We start from the raw sequence: 18,815 nt of genomic DNA on the forward strand, positions 1-18,815 counted from the left end.
ATACACAAAAGGTTGAACAAACTGCAATATATAGTTTAGCATTGATCTGCAAATGTATTGCTGCAACTATGGTACTGCCTCTCGGGAGTAGCGACCTTTTGTTATAATAGTATTATCAGTTTGATGGAACGTTTCATTATCACAATCATATTTGAACAATTCCAAATCAAAATCAATATCAGATTGTTTAGAAATTGGGTCAATGAATAATCCTCCATAATAGAATTTTTTCCTTTCTAGTAATCCAACAAATCCATGAACCCGATAAAGAGGGATTATAGTACCTATAACAAACACAATAAGTATAGCAAAGCCGAAAATAGTTCCAGATATAGCTAAATCACTTCCTGTCTGGTAATACAATCGGCCATCTCTGGAATTGGCTCTGTAAGTATCTGTAATTGAATCCCATATGTATATAGTATTACCAATAAACAAAGAAATATCAATAAATAAAATAACAACAGGAATTATGGTGTTTCCACAGCATGGAAGAACAATCAAGTCAATCACCATCCCAGTGAATACAAATGTAAATAATACAATGCCAAAAATTAAAACACCTTCATATTGTTCAAGAACCCACCAATCGGAATAAAAAGGGTGTAATTCCATTGAAGTTAGAATTATGCCTGATAAACCAGGCCATGCAAGGTATGTTAACCTGATGATAATTGAAATGACTATTTTTAAAGTTTTATTTGAATCTTTTGATTTCATAGTTGAATATTTGGAAGTTGTATCTTTAAACTAAATTTACTCCTATGATGGGTTAGTTGCAACTTTAAATGTTAGGTGGATTTGTACTTGAAATAATTCGTAAATCTTGATATTTGTTTTGTTCCCCACAGTCAACAGTGATTTGGTATTGGTTGGGGATACACGAGGGCCAAGATATTGGTAAAATTGCTCTGATGATATAATAATAAATTATGGACACCCCGAAAATTACAATCACAGTGAATGTGCATTTATCAATTTTGTTTATATAAACATTAGTACTGATCTGTGCTATTATTTTCAACATAACTGATCAAAAATATTTACAATATTTAAAGAAAATCCCTTTTTGGATACATATCATTCATTTCAAAATCTCCATCCTCTGTTGTTTGACTTACTTGATCGGGATTTAGTGAATCATCTTTTTCTGGCTCGGCAATAAATAAACAACCATATAAGAATTTTCGTGTTTTAAATAACCCTGATATACCACTTTGTCTAATAACAGGAATTGCAGACCAGATAAATAAAATTATCAAATATAGAACATGGTAAATAGCACCTGGAACAACAGCAGCAATGTTCTGTTGTGAATCCCAATGATAAGACGCATATATCGCAATGATGATATTTCCAATAAGGGACAATGTGTCAAGAATGACAATAGTGGCAATGCTTACTCTATTTTTAAAACAAGGAACAACAACTAACATGAATAAAACCAGAATAACAATAAACAAATAAACTATGAAAGAACATAGGTAAACTGATCGGGCATAATCAGCTAAAATCATTCCATAACCACTCAATACTACATATGTCATTCCTGGTCATCCAAGTGCAGCCAATCGTAATATCACAGATATACCAATTTTCCATCCCCTAGTAGCTTTTGAAGAAACCATGTTTCTTTTGATGTACAAAACAGATACATAGTTCCCCAAGAGCAAGATTTATATCTATCTATATATATATATTATACAACAACTACAATTCTCTTAGCACTTAATAAATCTCAGTCTCTATCATGTTTCTATTCATCACCCCAATAATTTAAATACAAAAAAAACTCACACTAGACATGAAACTGTGAATATGTACTCCTATTTGACTTTCTAAAAACAATAATAAATCCAATGAGAATTCTCGAACTTTATGAAATTATAATTCTATAAAAGCAGTTCTCTGATTCTACTTTTTGTGAGTTAATTTCTTTTATAACAATAACTTCTACTTAGCCAAAACTATTCAGGGAAGATCAAATGTTGATGGGTGTAGCTTGTTTGTAATTGTTTCAAAAAATAATTAAAGGCTCAGTTCCACACGGCTGCTATTCTCACACAAAACCTAAACAATAATCAAAGAAGACTCTGTGGTAATGCAGAATCCTTAAACAAATTGGACATATAGTATAGGTAAAACGTAACAATTAACTGGGCTATGTATGAAAAGGGCAAGTTTGGACATTAGCTTGGTGTTGGTTTGCATATAATGTTTATGTAATTGAAGCATATTCGGTTATTTCCAAGTGAGGCAACTGGTTCGTATGTTATAGAGGCTCAGTCATGGGACTGTTTATCATAATTCTAATAAGTAAAATATATCAATTGAAAAAGAAAACTATTAACGAGCTATAATTAGAATATCAATTCTACTTTATAATACTATGTTGACTAAACATTTTTATACTTTTCCTGGTAAATCCCACATTTGGTAATCATATCTATTGTACTCGTCAGTATCAATTGGGTGAATAATCATATTAGTTGGTGGATGGTACTTTTCCTTCACAAATAACCCTCCATAATAAAATTTACGTTTCTTGAATAAGCCCGAACATCCTTCTTGACTAACAATAGAGAATACTGTTGCAGATATAAGAATAACCAAGATGAAAAACAATATAATAATACCTGAAATACCCAAACTAAGTGTAAAACCCCAAACATTACGACTACTCATATAAGCAGTTAAAACAATACAAAGAACAAACAGAATACAATCCCAAATAAGATTAACGATTGGTAAGCAAAAATTTCCACGACATGGCATAATGACTAAAATTAAAACCATTTCAAGTAAAATTGAAATAAAAACAGCAAGACTGAAAATAAGTGAATCATTCTCACCCAGAATAGTAATATAATAATAATTTGAACCACCAGAAACCAGTAACAGTGACTTGGCGGGATCTGCTATAACTATTGCAGAAATAATTGCCCCTATTATAGCTGGCCATATGGTTAACAGGTATCTGAAAATAACAGACACGGTGATTTTTAAGAATTTGTTTATAGTAGTAGAAGACATTGTAATTGGATTAGCAGAAAGAAGTACCTTTAGATTACGCTTGAGTCAGATGGAATTACTTCTATTTATATACAATTTCTATCTTGTGTTAAATTTCAGTCACCCAGTGTGGTTGATACTATTGTTTTCTACTTCTAAAGGCAAGTTCATGCTTCTCTATTCTATTAAAAGAAGAAGGCTGTACTGTCATAATTAATTTACAAAGCATTTGAGTCACATTCTCAAGTGAATTTTCATGACGTATTTCATTGACATTTAATCAAATAATTACATACTGATATAGTTAGTTGAGTTTTGTGTGTTGTGATTGTTATAATTTTAGGATCACTTCTCTAACAACGAAAATGACTGGAATAATAGGGGAGTACCACGAGAATAGTCCTAAAATTATAAAATTTAATTGTTCATTATTTCGTTTCAAACAAGTTGTGAATAATTATTGGTCAAAAATTAAATGATATATTTTAATAATAATAAATAAACAATGCTATTAAATTATTGGATTTATTAATAGGCAATATATAAAACAAAGAAAACGTATACCACAGAATTTTATTAAATTATTAAACTATAAGAAATTAGGAAAATCAAACAAATATTCTAATGAATAAGTAGGTGGAATATCTAGACTATTTAAAGTACATTTCTTTTTGAATCATCACCATTTCTTTCAAGATCATAACAATCACCTTTATCAATTTCAACTAACCCTAATGAATTAACATCTTTTAATGATTTATAGCCAATAGTTTTATCAATAAACATACAACCGTATAAGAATTTTCTTCTTTTCAATAATCCTCTAATTCCTTTCTGTTTGATCTCTGGAACTCCTGACCATATTAAAACAATCAAAATAGTAATCACATGGAAACCAATACCAATACTAGAATAGGATGGTTCAAAATCTATTTTTTGTGAACTGTAGGCCAAATATATAATGTTTAAAATAATTGGAATTATATCAATGATAAATATTGTAAGTATACTAATATTATTATGAAAAATGGGAATTATAACTAATATCAATAAAACATCAACAAAAGCAATTGTGTAAATTACCAATGTAAATATTTGTTCAGAATTATGTCTATAAGGATCATCAAGATACCAATATAAGTGCATAGAACTAAGTACCATCATAGTCAAAGAAGGAAACCCCAATTGAGTCAATCTGAAAACAGTTGAAAATCCAATCTTTAAACCATTTATTAATTTTGAAGATCCCATAGTGAATGCAGAATATAGCAGTTAAGTATGAAGTAATTTTTTGAGGGGGGAGGGAATAAGAAAAGAAATCTCTGTAGTTAAATATCAAGTTTGCATGTACCTCGATATTCTCGTATTTTATAATTTTTCTCCTATCTCAGCCACTTTTGATATCCATGACGTCAGTGGGAAGTTACTATAAATGAGGCATAAATCTACATAAACAATTGTGTATTATATGTACCCCTACCCCAGTGTCATGACAAACCCGATAAAATTCTAATGGCTATGAAACATCATCGATGAAAGGGTTCCCCTATTTTTTTTTTAATTATTATTTTTTGTGCATTGCTTTAAATCGAGGCTTATGTCTCAATCTGCACGCGAAACTTCTAAAACCAAGAAGGCGGTTATGACACTAATACGGCTTGAGTGAAACAATAGAAGACTTGAATTTTGCGTGTGTCAATACTGAACGCGTCACGAATATACAATGATAAAATAGGGCAATGTTTCCCTTAGAGGTTCAATGAAGTCTAGACTCGAAAATTTGTGTAAATTTTGGTCCCAAATTTAATTGAAACTTTCTTAGAATTTAAAAACAGAGTCAGAAATATTATATATATATATTAAATCAATAGATAGAACTAAGACAAAAATCAAACAATTGATAACTTAAGGGACAACTTTATCAGGCTCATTTTTGTGTGGACTTTCCTCCTGTTGATATTGTACAGTACCATGGTTAGGAGGATAAACATCCAAATTTGGAGTGATAGGCAATTCTGCAAATAAACAACCATAATAATACCTTTGAGGTTTAAATAATCCGGAGAACCCCTTTTCTTTATTCAATGGAATAACTGATCCAAAAAGAGATACAATTATAATCCACAATCCAATAACAGTACCAGAAATAGCCAATCTAAAGCCAAGTCCATATATATAACCATAATATGCCAAATATACAATATATCCAATGTTTGTGGCAAATAATAGAAAATCAATAATGAAAAGAACAGCAGGAATCATCATATTTCTAAAAATTGGAAGCAAAACCATGACAAAAAGTGTATTAGAAACAACAAGAGAATATAATACCACACAATATATCTCAACACCTTTAATACTGGATAAATAATAACGACTACCATAATATTTTTCAAGAAGTAATGTGTTCCTTAAATCAATTGCACCAATTGCAATACCAGCAACACCTGGCCAACCAAGGAAAACCACTCTGAAAAGAATAGAAAAGAAAATTTTTGCACCTTTGTTTGGATCCACTGTCATATTTTTTTATTGATTGACTGATTGATTTTGATCTTGGTGATTTAACACTAGTTCATACATACTTCAAGGATATTGTAATCTTTATATATATATATATATATTCATGGAAATATAACCATATAAACTTTAAGGTTTTAGTAGTATTCTTAGTGTGCTTATGTAAGCTCATCTTCTCCCCAATCCATTTTATTGAGATATTGAAGAGAACAAAACATTATACGAATACCAAGAATTTTATAAGATCCATCAAGCACGTGGAATCCCACCTATAAATTGTGTATGACTTTGCCCAAAAGAATAAGGATCTTTTCAAATCAGATGAATGATTCTACAATTGTATATCCTTGTAATAATTCTTGGGTTGTAAATTTAAATAATGCGGCTGGATCGGAGGCTTAGTTTTTAATCGACAATAAAGAAAATGATATCAATTTTTGAATGATGTCAAGTAATTGTTCAAAATGAAATATAGTCATGAATGGGATATATGACCATCACTACTCCTATTATGGGATTATCATACGAGAAGGTTATCAACGGGACATTACTTCATCAGAATAATCTTCATCGGTAATACTTATACATTAATACTACATGACAACAAATACATAAGACCGTGTACAATTCGGTTAATCATACTGTAATATGAGTTAATATCTCCGTTCCAATCACTGAGTTTTTTCAATTCTTATATTGAAATGGTCGGTTTAATATTTCCGATTTCTATTTCTGAATCTGAAAAGGGGTTTTTCTTATCTCGGTTATGTTCAACATCTTGTTCTTCTTCTCTAACAACATCATCAAACATAGTAACATCAATATTATTGGCATCTTCAATTGTTTGTTGTTTTTTATTTCTTAAAAACACACATCCATAATAGAATTTCCCCTTCATGTTAAGAATATTATTTGATGATTTAATCATGGGAATAAAACTCCATATTATAAAAGGAATCAAACTAGCCAAATGGAAAACTATCCCAGGAATTGCAAGTGGAGTAAATTCAAAAAAAGGTAATGTAATTTTACTAGAAATATGAAATGCAATATTACCCAAAAATGATAAAAAATCAAACATAAATAAAAACAATAGATTGGTTTTTATTTTAAATATAGGAGTAATAATCATTATATAAAGTATGATTATTACATTTAAAAGGTATAATATAGTTGGAAAAATTCCAAATAAAAATCCTCGTTTAAGTAAAAGTATTCCTATTGCCAGACCTAAACCACCTAACCATCCTAATTGTAATAATCTAATGATGACTGAATAAATAATTTTAATCCATTTTGACACTCTAATAGAAATCATTTTCTTTCAATAATTTCAATTTTTTTTTTGATTATTTTTATGACATGTCTGAAAATTGTCCAATATATATGACAAGTGAATTCCTGCCCTTCCCCCCTGAATTTTAACAATGTGTCAATAAAGAATGTAAGATGTAGACGTGTCATAATATCACATTTTCACATGATTTGAAGATCAGAAATACTTTCAGAAGCAACAGATAAAACATTCATCATCATTATCCTTTTCAATCCAACTAATGGTATTCTCCTACCCAGTAAGGGTTTAAGGGTACATATTTAATTCAAATGGTTGCAATTTGTTTTCTCTCTCTTTTGTTGCATTTTCATTGCGCGAGATCTAGACACCCCAAAAAGCAAGTTACACAAAAAAGAGTTCCTCTCATCAAAATCAAAAACACTAATAATATAATCATTTACGTATGTATTTCAAACCTTTCAGTCGAAATAATCAAAAAACCACTCAGAGTTATTAATATGAGATATAATAATAATAAATATATATGATATGATAGTGTTTCCAAGAAAGTAATAACCCTTATTGGCCCATTTAGCTTACCGTAATTTCCCGATACATAATAACCACCACTAGATGTATTGACGCGCTTGAAACAATAAAAAATAATCTGAGTTAGGAAATCTTCTAGATTGTGATTCAAAAGTAAACATCAATAAAGTTAAGATATGTGTGTATTCATTATATATATTATTACAAACAATCGATATTATTACAAATAAAATTATATTGATATTCCTAAAATGTTTAGCTTTTCTTCAAAACTAGCGATTGGATAATAATTCAATTAAAATGATTATAATCAAACAAGACAGAAGTAAATTTATTCTTTAATAATAGTGATAATAACAATAAAAAACACCTGCTAATACGAAATTTAATACTCAAACTAGCTCAAAGACCCACCAATGGTATGGTTCAAGGGTAAGGTCTTTCATTTGCAGCTAAATCTTCTCCATTAGAAAGACGTTCGTTACTACCACTTGGGGAACGACCTTTTTCCTGATCTTCATCAGTAGAGGCAATACCAACGTTAGCTTCAGCATCAGCAGGAGCAGGAGCAACAGGAGCAGCTTCACCCTCAGCACCAGTACCGGCACCAGCACCCGCACCAACAGCACCATCGACAGGCTCTCCTTCAGATTTAACACCAGCAACAGGCTTTCCAAAGAGGTTGAAGGTATTTGCAAAAATAACACCGAATTCAAATCTCGTCAATGTAAAGGTATTAGCAAAACCATACGATCTAATCTGTGGGATATATGAAAATCCAATAAACAATGTAAGGGTAGCAGTAAACAACAACCAGTTGAACAAATTGAATGGAAGTAAAGCTTTGTACATTTTACAAGCAGAAGCAAGATCGTTACTAAAAAAGAAGCTATCACAATCACCAGAAGGAAATACATCAGCAATTGCACCCATGGCAGCAAGATAGAAAATAGTGAAAAGAGCTTCACAAATGAAAATAAGTGAAGAAATTGTACGGTTTCTTTTGATGGAAGGAACCAATGCGAGACTATAACCGAAATAGATGATATTCATTATGGCAACAACTAATGAGTAGGTGACCCTACTCTCATTGTGACCCAATTTGGCCAAGATCCCTGAAGTAAGACCAAGGATAATGATTGCAAATACAGATTGACAACCACGAAGAATATAAGATACGATTGGTCTCCAAGTCATTGATAATTGATAATTGATAATTGATTGATTCTTAATAAAAAAATTTGATAATTGGTTGTAAGAATCGTGTTGTAAAAAAAAAAACCACAAAGAAAAATAAAAGAAAAAAAATGAAAACGCAGGAAAAACGTGAGTTTATTTATTTAATTAATTTCTGGGGAGCACCCCCCTCCATACATCATATTATAATGAGGAGAGGAAAGTTTTTCTTTATTTAGGATTTCATTGTTTTGCTTTTGGGATTTTCTTATTCAAAGAATAATACACAAGATAAATATCACAAGTGTGATTTTAGTGGAACCTCAAAGATTCACTTTTAAATAAACAATGACCTCTTTTAAGAAACTTAAAAAACATACACCAATCCATCCTTTCATCCACATCTACTTACGACAAAATAATAAACCAATAATATCAAAGCAGTACAAACAACTACAGGAAAAAAAAAATCAAACAATAGATTAATCTTCTATTAATAGTCTTGTACTCATCACTTGTTGCTACTATGGTCCGTTACCCAAAACACATTTATTGTAATTATTATGTGAAATGATTGTTTGTGTTCTTTTCAAACACAGCCGTGTCGTGAAAAATCAGAAATAATAATACAATAAAAATCACACCAGAAATACGCCATGATATTTTTTTTTTCCTTTAGCAATAGAATAAATCCCTGATCATGGATTACAAACATTTGCTCTGATATTCAACATTGACAATATTTTTATTCTTTGCTAGCAAATTTTGTTCTTAACATTCTGCTCTCTTTATCAAACTAGACTCGTCACAACTAAGAAATAATTATTATGCATCCTAACTTAAATCAAATGGTAGCGCGATGCCGTGTATGCGGTGGTTATGAGGAATGTTCAAGAGAAAATTATACTTGTGCATTCCTGAGATGTTCATCACGACATGAGTTCCACAAACTACATCAAATTTTGTTTGTCTTCTTGAAAAACGGATTAATGGTTGTCTGAATAGTATACATAGGTGTGAGGAATACACAAAATTGGACTAAATACAATTGAAGCTTAATCAATTCCGAGGGGGTGAGTAGACAATCAATACTAAACATCAAATACATGACATCAGTACAATCTAAAAAGTATGATGGTAATAACCACCACGGCTGTGCTCTACGTCTTAATGAAAGAAAGTAAATGACAATCCCAGAATAGAAGCAAAAAAAAAAAAAAAAAGAAAAGGCTATCCTAGATTTAGAATTACGGATTTAATTGTTAATCTTCTCATATTTTACTTGACTTCAATCACGCACACACAACAAATAAAAATGTTCGTAATTATCTATACAAAAACAGCTTACATAATCATCCATGATAGGTTAAATTTTCGAAACAGGGCTGAGATTCTTATGCTCTCTCTGTGAAATAACCGATATAGGATTTTCTTTGACTCAATCCGTAAAGAATACATGAGGGAGGGGATGGTGAATTAACCCCTTATACAAGTGGAGAAAGTTAATTCTTTGTCACTCATATACCACGAGTTATACATTATTGTCTTAGTAATAGTAGTCAACTTGACAAATAAAAGTAGATAATAAGGTTTTTTTATTTTTCCTTTCTTATATTCAATTACTGTTGAAATTGCGTGGTTTTTAGGAACACAAGTTGATTACGCAGAAGAATTCTTGCTTACGTAATCGTGATATACGTTTGTAGCCAATGGACTATTTCTCTCTTCTAAACAGTGTGGAGATAGTATGTAAGATCAACAATATAAAAAGGTGAAAGTTATCACTTAAAGCTTTAGCACTTACTAAACACAGTCTTTATTCTGCTTATTGCAGGAATTACTAATCTTAGTAATTAATCAAATGATGCGTCAAATATGTACACTAAATGAGATGAGATTAATTTTTCACTAATTGGACTCACCCACCAAGCTCAACAATTATTAAGGAGAATATAAAAAGACAAGCAGCCATCACTATTTGAAATATCGACATTCACATTTCCTTGTTATGAATGCATTCAATCTAATCAATCAAACTTGGAGTCGTGCATTTTTGATCTTAATTATTTCGCTACTCGCGGTTCTCTTCTCCATCAAAAATAATCAATCGCAAGTATTAATTGAACAACAACAAGAGAAGGATTCTATCAATCAACAATCACAAGAAACAATGAGTGTATCAGCAATTAGAATTCCAGCAAATGGATCACAAGGTAAAGCTGCTCTTATTTTTGTACATGGATTAGGTGATTCAGGTCAAGGATGGTCATGGTTGCCACAATTGATTGCTCAATCAAAATTAATCACTACTCCAATCAATTATGTTTTCCCAAATGCTCCAGAAATTCCAATAACTATCAATAATGGATATCGTATGCCAGCTTGGTTTGATATTTATGAACTTGGAAATCCAAATGCAAAACAAGATATTGAAGGATTTTTCAAATCTTGCGATATATTGAAGAACTTGGTTAAACAACAAATTGAAGAATTTAAAATCCCTCCAGAAAAGATCATTATTGGTGGATTTTCTCAAGGTGCTGCTATTTCTTTAGCTACTTTAGCTACGATGGAAACAAAAATTGGTGGTTGTGTAGCATTATCTGGATTTTGTGCTCTTCGTAAAGAAGTTGAAAGCAAATTACTGAGTGCCAATTTGGACACACCAATTTTCCAAGGTCATGGTACTGCTGATCCAGTTATTAATTATCAATATGGTAAAAAAACTAGTGAATTTTTCAAAGAATTGGGATTCAAGAACTTGGATTTCCAAACTTATCCTGGTGTTCAACATAGTGCCAGTGATGAAGAATTAGCTGCAGTGATTAAGTTTATCAAAGATGTATTAGAAAAATAAATATAGATTTTATTTACAGGCATAATAGCATATATACATATATACATATATACATATATATCTTATAAAACAGGGTCCAGTTTTCTTGCTTCACATTTCTCTTGTAATGTCAAATACATAAACTCGCTAAATTTGGGTAACCCAGTTTTCCCGCTGCACATAGTATACATGTCATTTTCTTGATAAGTATCGGGGATCAACTGACCCTTGTCATTAACCATTACATAACCAAACACATCTTCGATATATGGAATACGACCATATCTTGGGATTTCTCTCATGTCATATATTGGCATGAAAGAATTGGCATTAGTACTTGCTTCCATGATGAATGTAAAATCGTCATGAATTTGGTTCTTCATTGTGTCATTCAACAATTGTTTAAATTCATCTCTAATACTGAAATTGGCAGGAGTTGGATTAGTAGAAGAGGATATGCCCATGTCTAATGCATCAGGGGATTTAGAAAGGGAGAACTTATAATTTCCAGGGCCTAATTCATGGATGAATATTTGTGGATTACGTGTATACTGTGATAAACTTCGAGCATGCAATCTTATTGGGAATCTTTGGTGTTGTAGAAGTGTTCTGATCATTGTTGGGCTAAATATGACAAGGATAAGGTGATCTGGTAGTGCGGTGCAGAAATAGTAAAACAAACAAAAAGAATTTTTTTTTCTTTATTCTTTGCTACACATCAAACACACACAGTGATGTAAAATCAGATGAAATGTGTAAAGCCGACGGAGAAACAAAGAAAACCGGGCAGTGTACACGAAAACGGAGATTTCATCATTTTCCATTTTCCATTTTTGTTTTTATTTTATTTTTTATTTTTTTATTTTATTTTATTTTTTAGATTAATTTTTAGATTTTTTTATTTTCTTTTTTCTTTTCTTATTAAAGTTGCTACATTAATGTAATGCACACACACACATTCAGAAACAACCCACCACTGCTTAAACTTCACTTTGAGTTTTACCAATCTCCTCTTCTCTGCTCCCCCCACTTTAAATCCAAGACCATATTATCACTTATTCACATTGGTGTTACTTGTTGTATAATTCTTGTCCATCTCCAAATAAATAACCTTACCCCGTAAACTGATCTAAACAAAAAGCAACAGTGAACACACATCTAGAACGAGAGACTATTTGGATCTAATTACAACGGAGGTCCCACACTAATTAGCCACTACCTGTGTTCCACTTCTTTTTTTTTTTCTTTTTGTTTTAAACGTGGAAGAGAACCCTCTTTTGTGATACACCGTTGAAGGAACATCAGGCGAATTTCATCTTTTTCGGTGTTTCTTAAAATTAAAATTGAAATGACATGCAAAGTCAGTTGTTTCAAAACCTGAATTGAAAAAGAAAATTCATCAATGGATCTCACAAACAGAAATCAGCTAAAAAAAAAAAATAAATGCTTCATGAGATAACAACCTCGCATAAAACTCATAACTCTAAGCAAAATGCATATACTGGATTATTGCGGTCTGCTGAAGTTGTAAGCCCCCCAAAAAAAAGAAAGAAAAAAAAAATAAATAAGTAAATAAATAGCCCAAGAAAAAAAAAAAAGATAAAAAAGATATAATCTCACCAAACATAATTATTCACGATTAAGGATTTATCACCATCACCATCATCTTCTTCTACATTTTTCTTTCCTTATCCACATATAGCCCACCATGACTGGTCTACAGAATAATCATCTAATCAAGGTACAGGGTTCCATCAACCCTCGTAAAAGAAAACACAATAGAGTACGAACTGGTTGTTTTACCTGTCGTAAGAGAAAGAAAAAGTGTGACGAACGACAACCCGATTGCATTGCTTGTGTCAGAAATAAACTTAAATGTGTCTATCCTACAAAAGAAAATGAAAAAGTACCCAGTGATTTCGTACTTGAACAACAAGAATATCACGAACCTTTAAACTTCAAGAAAAGAAGACATCTGTTTGCGGCACCAAAGGATGAACAGGCACCTCAGGATTTGTTTGGTGTCATTGTATTAAACAAGTACACCGGTCCACAAGTGTCTCTGCCCCCATCATCCGAAGATTCATCTTCATCTTCCTCCTCATCCGATTCTCAAGAAGACTTTATCACAACATTCAATGGAGATGCCAATGCTTTGATCCCAGTGGAGTATCAAACACCTATAGACCCTTCAATACCTTCCATTTGGTCCCAATCTAGTTTACTATCTTTTGGACGATACATACCCAATGTCGAATTATCAATAGAAGATTCAGAGTTGTATTCACATTGTGCAAAAAACTACATGAGTATGGTGGCACTACCTCATGCGCATCCATCATTATGTCCTGCTAATGTATGGATTAGACTAGCCTCCCATTCTCCAATCTTGGCTGATGTCTATCTAAGTTGTGGTGCTACTTATCTTGCTTGTGTTCACAATGAAAATAACGCCTTATCTCAAAAATATCATCGTCTAGCGGAATCAAAGTATAATTCTGCTGTTCAATCATTAACAGAAGCATTCAATAACGGATCAGTAGATTTAGATAGTGACTGGTTAATGGTGGCAGGGTTGAATTTGTGTTTACGTGACCGAGCATATGGGATGAATGGATCAAGGTGTTCCAAACACATTGTGTTTGTTTACAACTTAATCTGTAGAAGAGTTGACAAAAAGGCCGCAGATAGTCTTGCAACTCCCGAAGAGAGATTGTTAATGGAAAGTTTTATATTCAACTATACTACAGCTTTGATGACTTGTTCCAGATATGATATGATACGATTGCCTACTCCATATGAATTGTTCCTGAAACTCAACAAGTGGTTGGTGAATCCAATTGTTAAAAATTATGATGTTGAATGGGTGAACAATCCAGTTTTGGGATCTGCTTTGGCAATTTTCCAAGTAATGGCCAAATTATGTTACTTGTTGAGATGTCATTTTGAACAGAAAATCCCTGACGATAATGACCGTTGTTATTTGAATGATGGTAAGTTTTGGAGTTTGATATTACCATTGAAAGAAGAGATTAGAAACATTGAAGTTAAAAACTTTGAGAGAATTCAAGAATTGGATGCTCTGAAAGTATACGGACAATGGTATTTCAGTCTTCGAAGTAATCTTGCTGTGTCTATTATAACAGTCAATGCATGTAAGATCTTGATTGAAAAACTAATAAATCCTAGTATACCTGCATTTCTTCCCCAGATCCAAGAATCAGTACAATCTACATTACATGAACTTGATTTGTATATACCGAGTGATAACTACTCGTCTTCAGTTTCATTTTTGAGTTTGTTTATCTGTGGTTCAGCTATCATCAATCGTGCACAAGAAGTTTTGTTTAGTGAAGGTTTGGCCAATTTGGAAAATGATCTAAGCAAATATGTTGCTATTGACGTGGTTAAAGTTCTACAACGCAGCTGGGAAAGAGAAAGAATGGAAAGAATTACATTAGGCGATAAAGGATTTAAAAGTTTTGATTTAGTATTTGACAGATCTACATTAGAAAGTTTTGCGTTCTAAGATAAAAAATATATTCAACCTAACATACTACGTTTTCTTCCTCTTAATCGGACATCTTCTAGTCTTCGTATAGTTTCTTTGTATTTAGTTTTACCATGTTTTTTAAACTCTGGAGAATTGTGAATATTCTCATAACCTTCTAATAACCAAGCATTATAAGTATCTGCAAATACCGAATGAGTACTTAAAATTGCTCTCTCCAACACATATAAATCAACAGCTTTATCTTCAGGTAATCCAGAAAATGAAGATAATCCAAAATCAATCAATGCTGGTTCAGTATAATCGTCTTTTAGAAGAATATTTGAAGAAGTTAAATCACCATGAATCATTTCATTTAAATGTAATCTACCAATTAATTCACCAACTTTATTACAAACTTTTTTAACTCTTTCATCAACGCAGTTCTTATGATCTCCTTGTTTTTCTAAATACCATAACCAATTTTTAAATGAACTTATATTTCCATCAGGTAATGCAGATCCAAGATGTTCCATCCAAATTATTCCATGAGGAAAATCTGCCAGTATAACAGCAGGTGAAGAAATTCCCAATTTAGCTAACTTATACATGAATTTAACTTCTCCAATAGTACGTGATTTAGTAATACTGGAATCAATTTTAGGATGTCTATAAGGTTTTGGTGGTCTGAATTTGATAATAAATTGTTTTTTATTATCTAATGATGGACTATTGGAATATGGATGAACACTAGTTTCAAATACTAATGCTTCCGCACCTTGAGATATGATTTTAAGTGGAACATTAGGTACATATGATTGTACTATTGATATTAAACGATCCGTCATCGGTGATACTTGTGATGATAACGATGATGAAGATCGATGGTGCTAAATTTGGCGATGATTTTTTTTTCTCTCTTGAAATTCCCGCGGTCTTGTTGAATTATTTGCGAGTTATAGGGGGCAACCGATCTGAGAATAAGAACAATTTTTTTTTTGTTTAAATTTGAATATCACCACAAAGTTCAACATCAGACAATTATCCTAGTATCATTTGCCAATCATGACATCGTTGTGCTATATTATTCCTCCTTATCTTCTTGACACATCTAAAGGATCACAATTACAAAAAGAACTCATTAAAAAAAATGAACAAATGGGTTTACTTAATGTGGTGACTACTGATTCCCCATATTATTATAACCACACCAAACATCAAGAATCACTTAAAACCAAAAGGTTTTCCAAAGATCCTTATTTAAACCAAATAATAAAAGATAAAGTTATATACAAATTGGCAATTCTTGGTATTTTAGGTACCAATCCAATGGAAATGATTCAAGATAATGATGAATATCTATATCAGATATATAACGATTTCAAAAGTAGATTGATTAACAACAACAACAACGACGACGACAAACCATTATCTAAATCTAACGCAGAACATTCATCACTAACTGAATCAAATGAAAAATTGCAACCTTCGATTTTTAGTGATCCAAACGTTGCCGAAGTGGATGTTAGTAAATTAAATCAGGGAAAAAATTTACCTTCTGAATATAAGAAATATCTTCATATGTCTTTAAAAGATTTGATATTATTGACTGATTTCCATAGGTACAAATATCCACCAAGTTTTGTCGATTTTGGAAAACAATCTTATTTTGATTATCCGTTACCAATTACCTGGGTACCTGTTATTCAAAATCAAAATTTAACATATTTGGAAGAGAAATGGAATTTAGAAATTAATAATGATGTTGGCTATTCAAATATAAGCTTATCTTCGGGAACAAGTCCAAAATCAAATGATGAATTTGAAAATTTTGATGTGTTGACGCAACCAAGATTTTATAATTTTATAACAGATAAGCCGGTTAGTTCATCATGTGGTATTTTTTATTATGAACTTGAAGTGGAACAAACAGCTACAGATGCAACTAATTTCAAACCAATTATAATGATGAATGATTCTTCAATCAGTACAAATTGTAGTTTGATTATGGCTACTGGATTCACTAAAAGAAAATTTAACTTGGAACAAGGTCCTACTAATCCAAGTTTGTTAACTCCTGGTGAAATTGATCTAGAGAAGATTAAATCAGATATTTTTTATAACAACTCATCAGCATCAAATGATGAATCTACTAAATTTTTAAATGCTCGTCCTGGTGAATTTCCTGGAAGTGTTGCTATTAATTTTGAAGATTCGACATTTTATAATTCAATCAAGAGTTCTGATCAAGTTCAAAGAACACAAGTACTTAACATGAGTCGACGTTTGAATAATAGATCTGCCAATGAAGTTGATTCCGGTAAAGTGGATATAGGAATTCCATTCAAAACAAAATTGATTGAAGATATTGATACTAGAAGAGTTCATAAGACTGATACTGTTGGTTGCGGTGTAAATTTCATTGATAAATCTGTTTTCATCACATTAAATGGTGTATTAGCCCGGGTATTACCTGAAGAAGATTTAAATTCAACTGATTCTAGTACTGATGATTTATTTGGCAAAGACATTAGAGATATTTATCCTATGATTGGATTCAAAATAAACGAATTGGAAACGTTTGACTCTAGTGAACCCACTGCTGTTAATATCAAATCTAATTTTGGATTTAAGTCATTTATGTTTAATATCCAGGATTATGTCGATTATTACAAGAATCAACAAATGAAACTGATAGATATGAAATTATTAGAAATTAACGATGATCCATTGGTTTCAAATGAGCTAATCATGAAATATTTATCTAAGTATGGTTTTACAAATACCGAAAAAGCATTTGAGAAAGAGCTTCCAGATCAAAGGGTTGTAAATATCCCTGATGCTTCATTAGAAACAATTGTCGATGATGTTCAAAAAAATATGTACAAACTTGCTGAAAAAGATGGTGAATTTCTTCTTACAACTAGTGCCACTCAATAAGATAATGAATTAGATTGTATATTCATATAAATGAGTACAACTATAACTATGCTTTCTTTTGTCTCTTTTTCTTTGGTTTTTTGGGTCTACCATCTAAATTTGGTTGTTTATCTAATACCAATGCATGAATCTGATCATCATCGAAATCCGGTTCGAGATTCTCTAATTTTTCAGTACGTTTCTTTTGATATATTTTCAATGCCCAACCACCTTTTTCCAAAGTATCAAAAGTAATACCTGGATGTTGAGCCATTAATTCAAAATAAACAGGTAAATATTGTTCAACATATTCTTTAGTATCATATTTAATCTTCTTCATTTCTGATCCACCTTCATATGCATCCAATACATAAAATGAAAAACCTTCTTCACTGAAATAAGGAGGACTAAAAATTGGACTAATTTTAATTAATAAACTTGCAATTAAACTAGCAGTTGAAGGACCAACTCCTTTTAATTTACAAAATTCATCAAAACATTTCTCTATAGCATCAACATATTCATATTTAATTTCATCTTTAACTTCTGACCAAAATTCTTTAGAAGGATTCTTATGTTCATTTATAAAATCTAACATATATTGAAATCCAGATTTTGTACATTCTTCAATATAATCATCTTCATTAGATTTAATAAATTTAGGAAGCATTGGACGAAATGTCCCTTTTGCTAATTTTAAATCAACTAAATTAATTAATTCTTGTTTAGTTATCCAAATACTATCGGTTTCTTCATATCTAGTTTTAAGTAATTCTGGTAATTCTTCATCTTTATATTTATTCAATTGTGCAAATGTTTTACTTTTATTATCATATTTCCTCTTGATTGTAGACGATAATTCTTCATGAATCTCATCATAGAAATCTTTGCTTGCCTTTATTATATGATCAATGTTCACTGACATGGATTGATGATTGGCTTGATAAAGAAAACGTGTAGGCGTGTATTAAACTAGGGGGATTTTTATGTGGGGCAAAGAAAGAGTGAGAAGAAAAAATAAAAAGAAAGGCAAGCGA

The 18,815-nt window shown here is 31.3% G+C and overlaps 13 protein-coding genes across 13 annotated transcripts; 3 read left to right on the forward strand and 10 right to left on the reverse strand. All coding sequences in view use genetic code 12, as the record gives it.

Annotated features, from left to right (window-relative positions):
• Positions 1 to 66: 66 nt before the first annotated feature.
• On the reverse strand, positions 67 to 720 carry CTRG_06052 (uncharacterized protein; the record flags this gene model as incomplete). Its single annotated transcript, XM_002546528.1, has 1 exon — positions 67 to 720. The coding sequence occupies one exon, from the start codon at positions 718 to 720 to the stop codon at positions 67 to 69; it is 654 nt and encodes a 217-aa protein (XP_002546574.1).
• A 332-nt stretch (positions 721 to 1,052) lies between these two features.
• On the reverse strand, positions 1,053 to 1,547 carry CTRG_06053 (uncharacterized protein; the record flags this gene model as incomplete). The annotated part of the gene is made up of 1 exon (XM_002546529.1): positions 1,053 to 1,547. The coding sequence occupies one exon, from the start codon at positions 1,545 to 1,547 to the stop codon at positions 1,053 to 1,055; it is 495 nt and encodes a 164-aa protein (XP_002546575.1).
• An 859-nt stretch (positions 1,548 to 2,406) lies between these two features.
• CTRG_06054 (uncharacterized protein) lies at positions 2,407 to 3,033 on the reverse strand (the record flags this gene model as incomplete). Its single annotated transcript, XM_002546530.1, has 1 exon — positions 2,407 to 3,033. The coding sequence occupies one exon, from the start codon at positions 3,031 to 3,033 to the stop codon at positions 2,407 to 2,409; it is 627 nt and encodes a 208-aa protein (XP_002546576.1).
• A 633-nt stretch (positions 3,034 to 3,666) lies between these two features.
• On the reverse strand, positions 3,667 to 4,263 carry MRV3 (Mrv3p; the record flags this gene model as incomplete). The annotated part of the gene is made up of 1 exon (XM_002546531.1): positions 3,667 to 4,263. The coding sequence occupies one exon, from the start codon at positions 4,261 to 4,263 to the stop codon at positions 3,667 to 3,669; it is 597 nt and encodes a 198-aa protein (XP_002546577.1).
• Positions 4,264 to 4,917: 654 nt separating this feature from the next.
• On the reverse strand, positions 4,918 to 5,535 carry CTRG_06056 (uncharacterized protein; the record flags this gene model as incomplete). Its single annotated transcript, XM_002546532.1, has 1 exon — positions 4,918 to 5,535. One exon carries the CDS (start codon positions 5,533 to 5,535, stop codon positions 4,918 to 4,920), a length of 618 nt encoding a protein of 205 aa, XP_002546578.1.
• Positions 5,536 to 6,223: 688 nt separating this feature from the next.
• Positions 6,224 to 6,850, reverse strand: CTRG_06057 (uncharacterized protein; the record flags this gene model as incomplete). Its single annotated transcript, XM_002546533.1, has 1 exon — positions 6,224 to 6,850. The coding sequence occupies one exon, from the start codon at positions 6,848 to 6,850 to the stop codon at positions 6,224 to 6,226; it is 627 nt and encodes a 208-aa protein (XP_002546579.1).
• A 933-nt stretch (positions 6,851 to 7,783) lies between these two features.
• Positions 7,784 to 8,554, reverse strand: MRV2 (Mrv2p; the record flags this gene model as incomplete). The annotated part of the gene is made up of 1 exon (XM_002546534.1): positions 7,784 to 8,554. One exon carries the CDS (start codon positions 8,552 to 8,554, stop codon positions 7,784 to 7,786), a length of 771 nt encoding a protein of 256 aa, XP_002546580.1.
• A 1,987-nt stretch (positions 8,555 to 10,541) lies between these two features.
• Positions 10,542 to 11,390, forward strand: CTRG_06059 (palmitoyl-(protein) hydrolase; the record flags this gene model as incomplete). The annotated part of the gene is made up of 1 exon (XM_002546535.1): positions 10,542 to 11,390. One exon carries the CDS (start codon positions 10,542 to 10,544, stop codon positions 11,388 to 11,390), a length of 849 nt encoding a protein of 282 aa, XP_002546581.1.
• A 62-nt stretch (positions 11,391 to 11,452) lies between these two features.
• Positions 11,453 to 11,986, reverse strand: CTRG_06060 (uncharacterized protein; the record flags this gene model as incomplete). The annotated part of the gene is made up of 1 exon (XM_002546536.1): positions 11,453 to 11,986. One exon carries the CDS (start codon positions 11,984 to 11,986, stop codon positions 11,453 to 11,455), a length of 534 nt encoding a protein of 177 aa, XP_002546582.1.
• Positions 11,987 to 13,077: 1,091 nt separating this feature from the next.
• Positions 13,078 to 14,898, forward strand: ZCF22 (Zcf22p; the record flags this gene model as incomplete). Its single annotated transcript, XM_002546537.1, has 1 exon — positions 13,078 to 14,898. The coding sequence occupies one exon, from the start codon at positions 13,078 to 13,080 to the stop codon at positions 14,896 to 14,898; it is 1,821 nt and encodes a 606-aa protein (XP_002546583.1).
• A 14-nt stretch (positions 14,899 to 14,912) lies between these two features.
• Positions 14,913 to 15,707, reverse strand: CTRG_06062 (serine/threonine protein kinase; the record flags this gene model as incomplete). The annotated part of the gene is made up of 1 exon (XM_002546538.1): positions 14,913 to 15,707. One exon carries the CDS (start codon positions 15,705 to 15,707, stop codon positions 14,913 to 14,915), a length of 795 nt encoding a protein of 264 aa, XP_002546584.1.
• Positions 15,708 to 15,924: 217 nt separating this feature from the next.
• CTRG_06063 (glucose-induced degradation complex subunit) lies at positions 15,925 to 17,799 on the forward strand (the record flags this gene model as incomplete). The annotated part of the gene is made up of 1 exon (XM_002546539.1): positions 15,925 to 17,799. One exon carries the CDS (start codon positions 15,925 to 15,927, stop codon positions 17,797 to 17,799), a length of 1,875 nt encoding a protein of 624 aa, XP_002546585.1.
• Positions 17,800 to 17,845: 46 nt separating this feature from the next.
• Positions 17,846 to 18,703, reverse strand: CTRG_06064 (uncharacterized protein; the record flags this gene model as incomplete). Its single annotated transcript, XM_002546540.1, has 1 exon — positions 17,846 to 18,703. One exon carries the CDS (start codon positions 18,701 to 18,703, stop codon positions 17,846 to 17,848), a length of 858 nt encoding a protein of 285 aa, XP_002546586.1.
• Positions 18,704 to 18,815: the final 112 nt, after the last annotated feature.

Source organism: Candida tropicalis (genome assembly GCF_000006335.3).
Source record: "Candida tropicalis MYA-3404 genomic scaffold supercont3.11, whole genome shotgun sequence".
Taxonomy (NCBI): Eukaryota; Fungi; Ascomycota; class Pichiomycetes; order Serinales; family Debaryomycetaceae; genus Candida; species Candida tropicalis.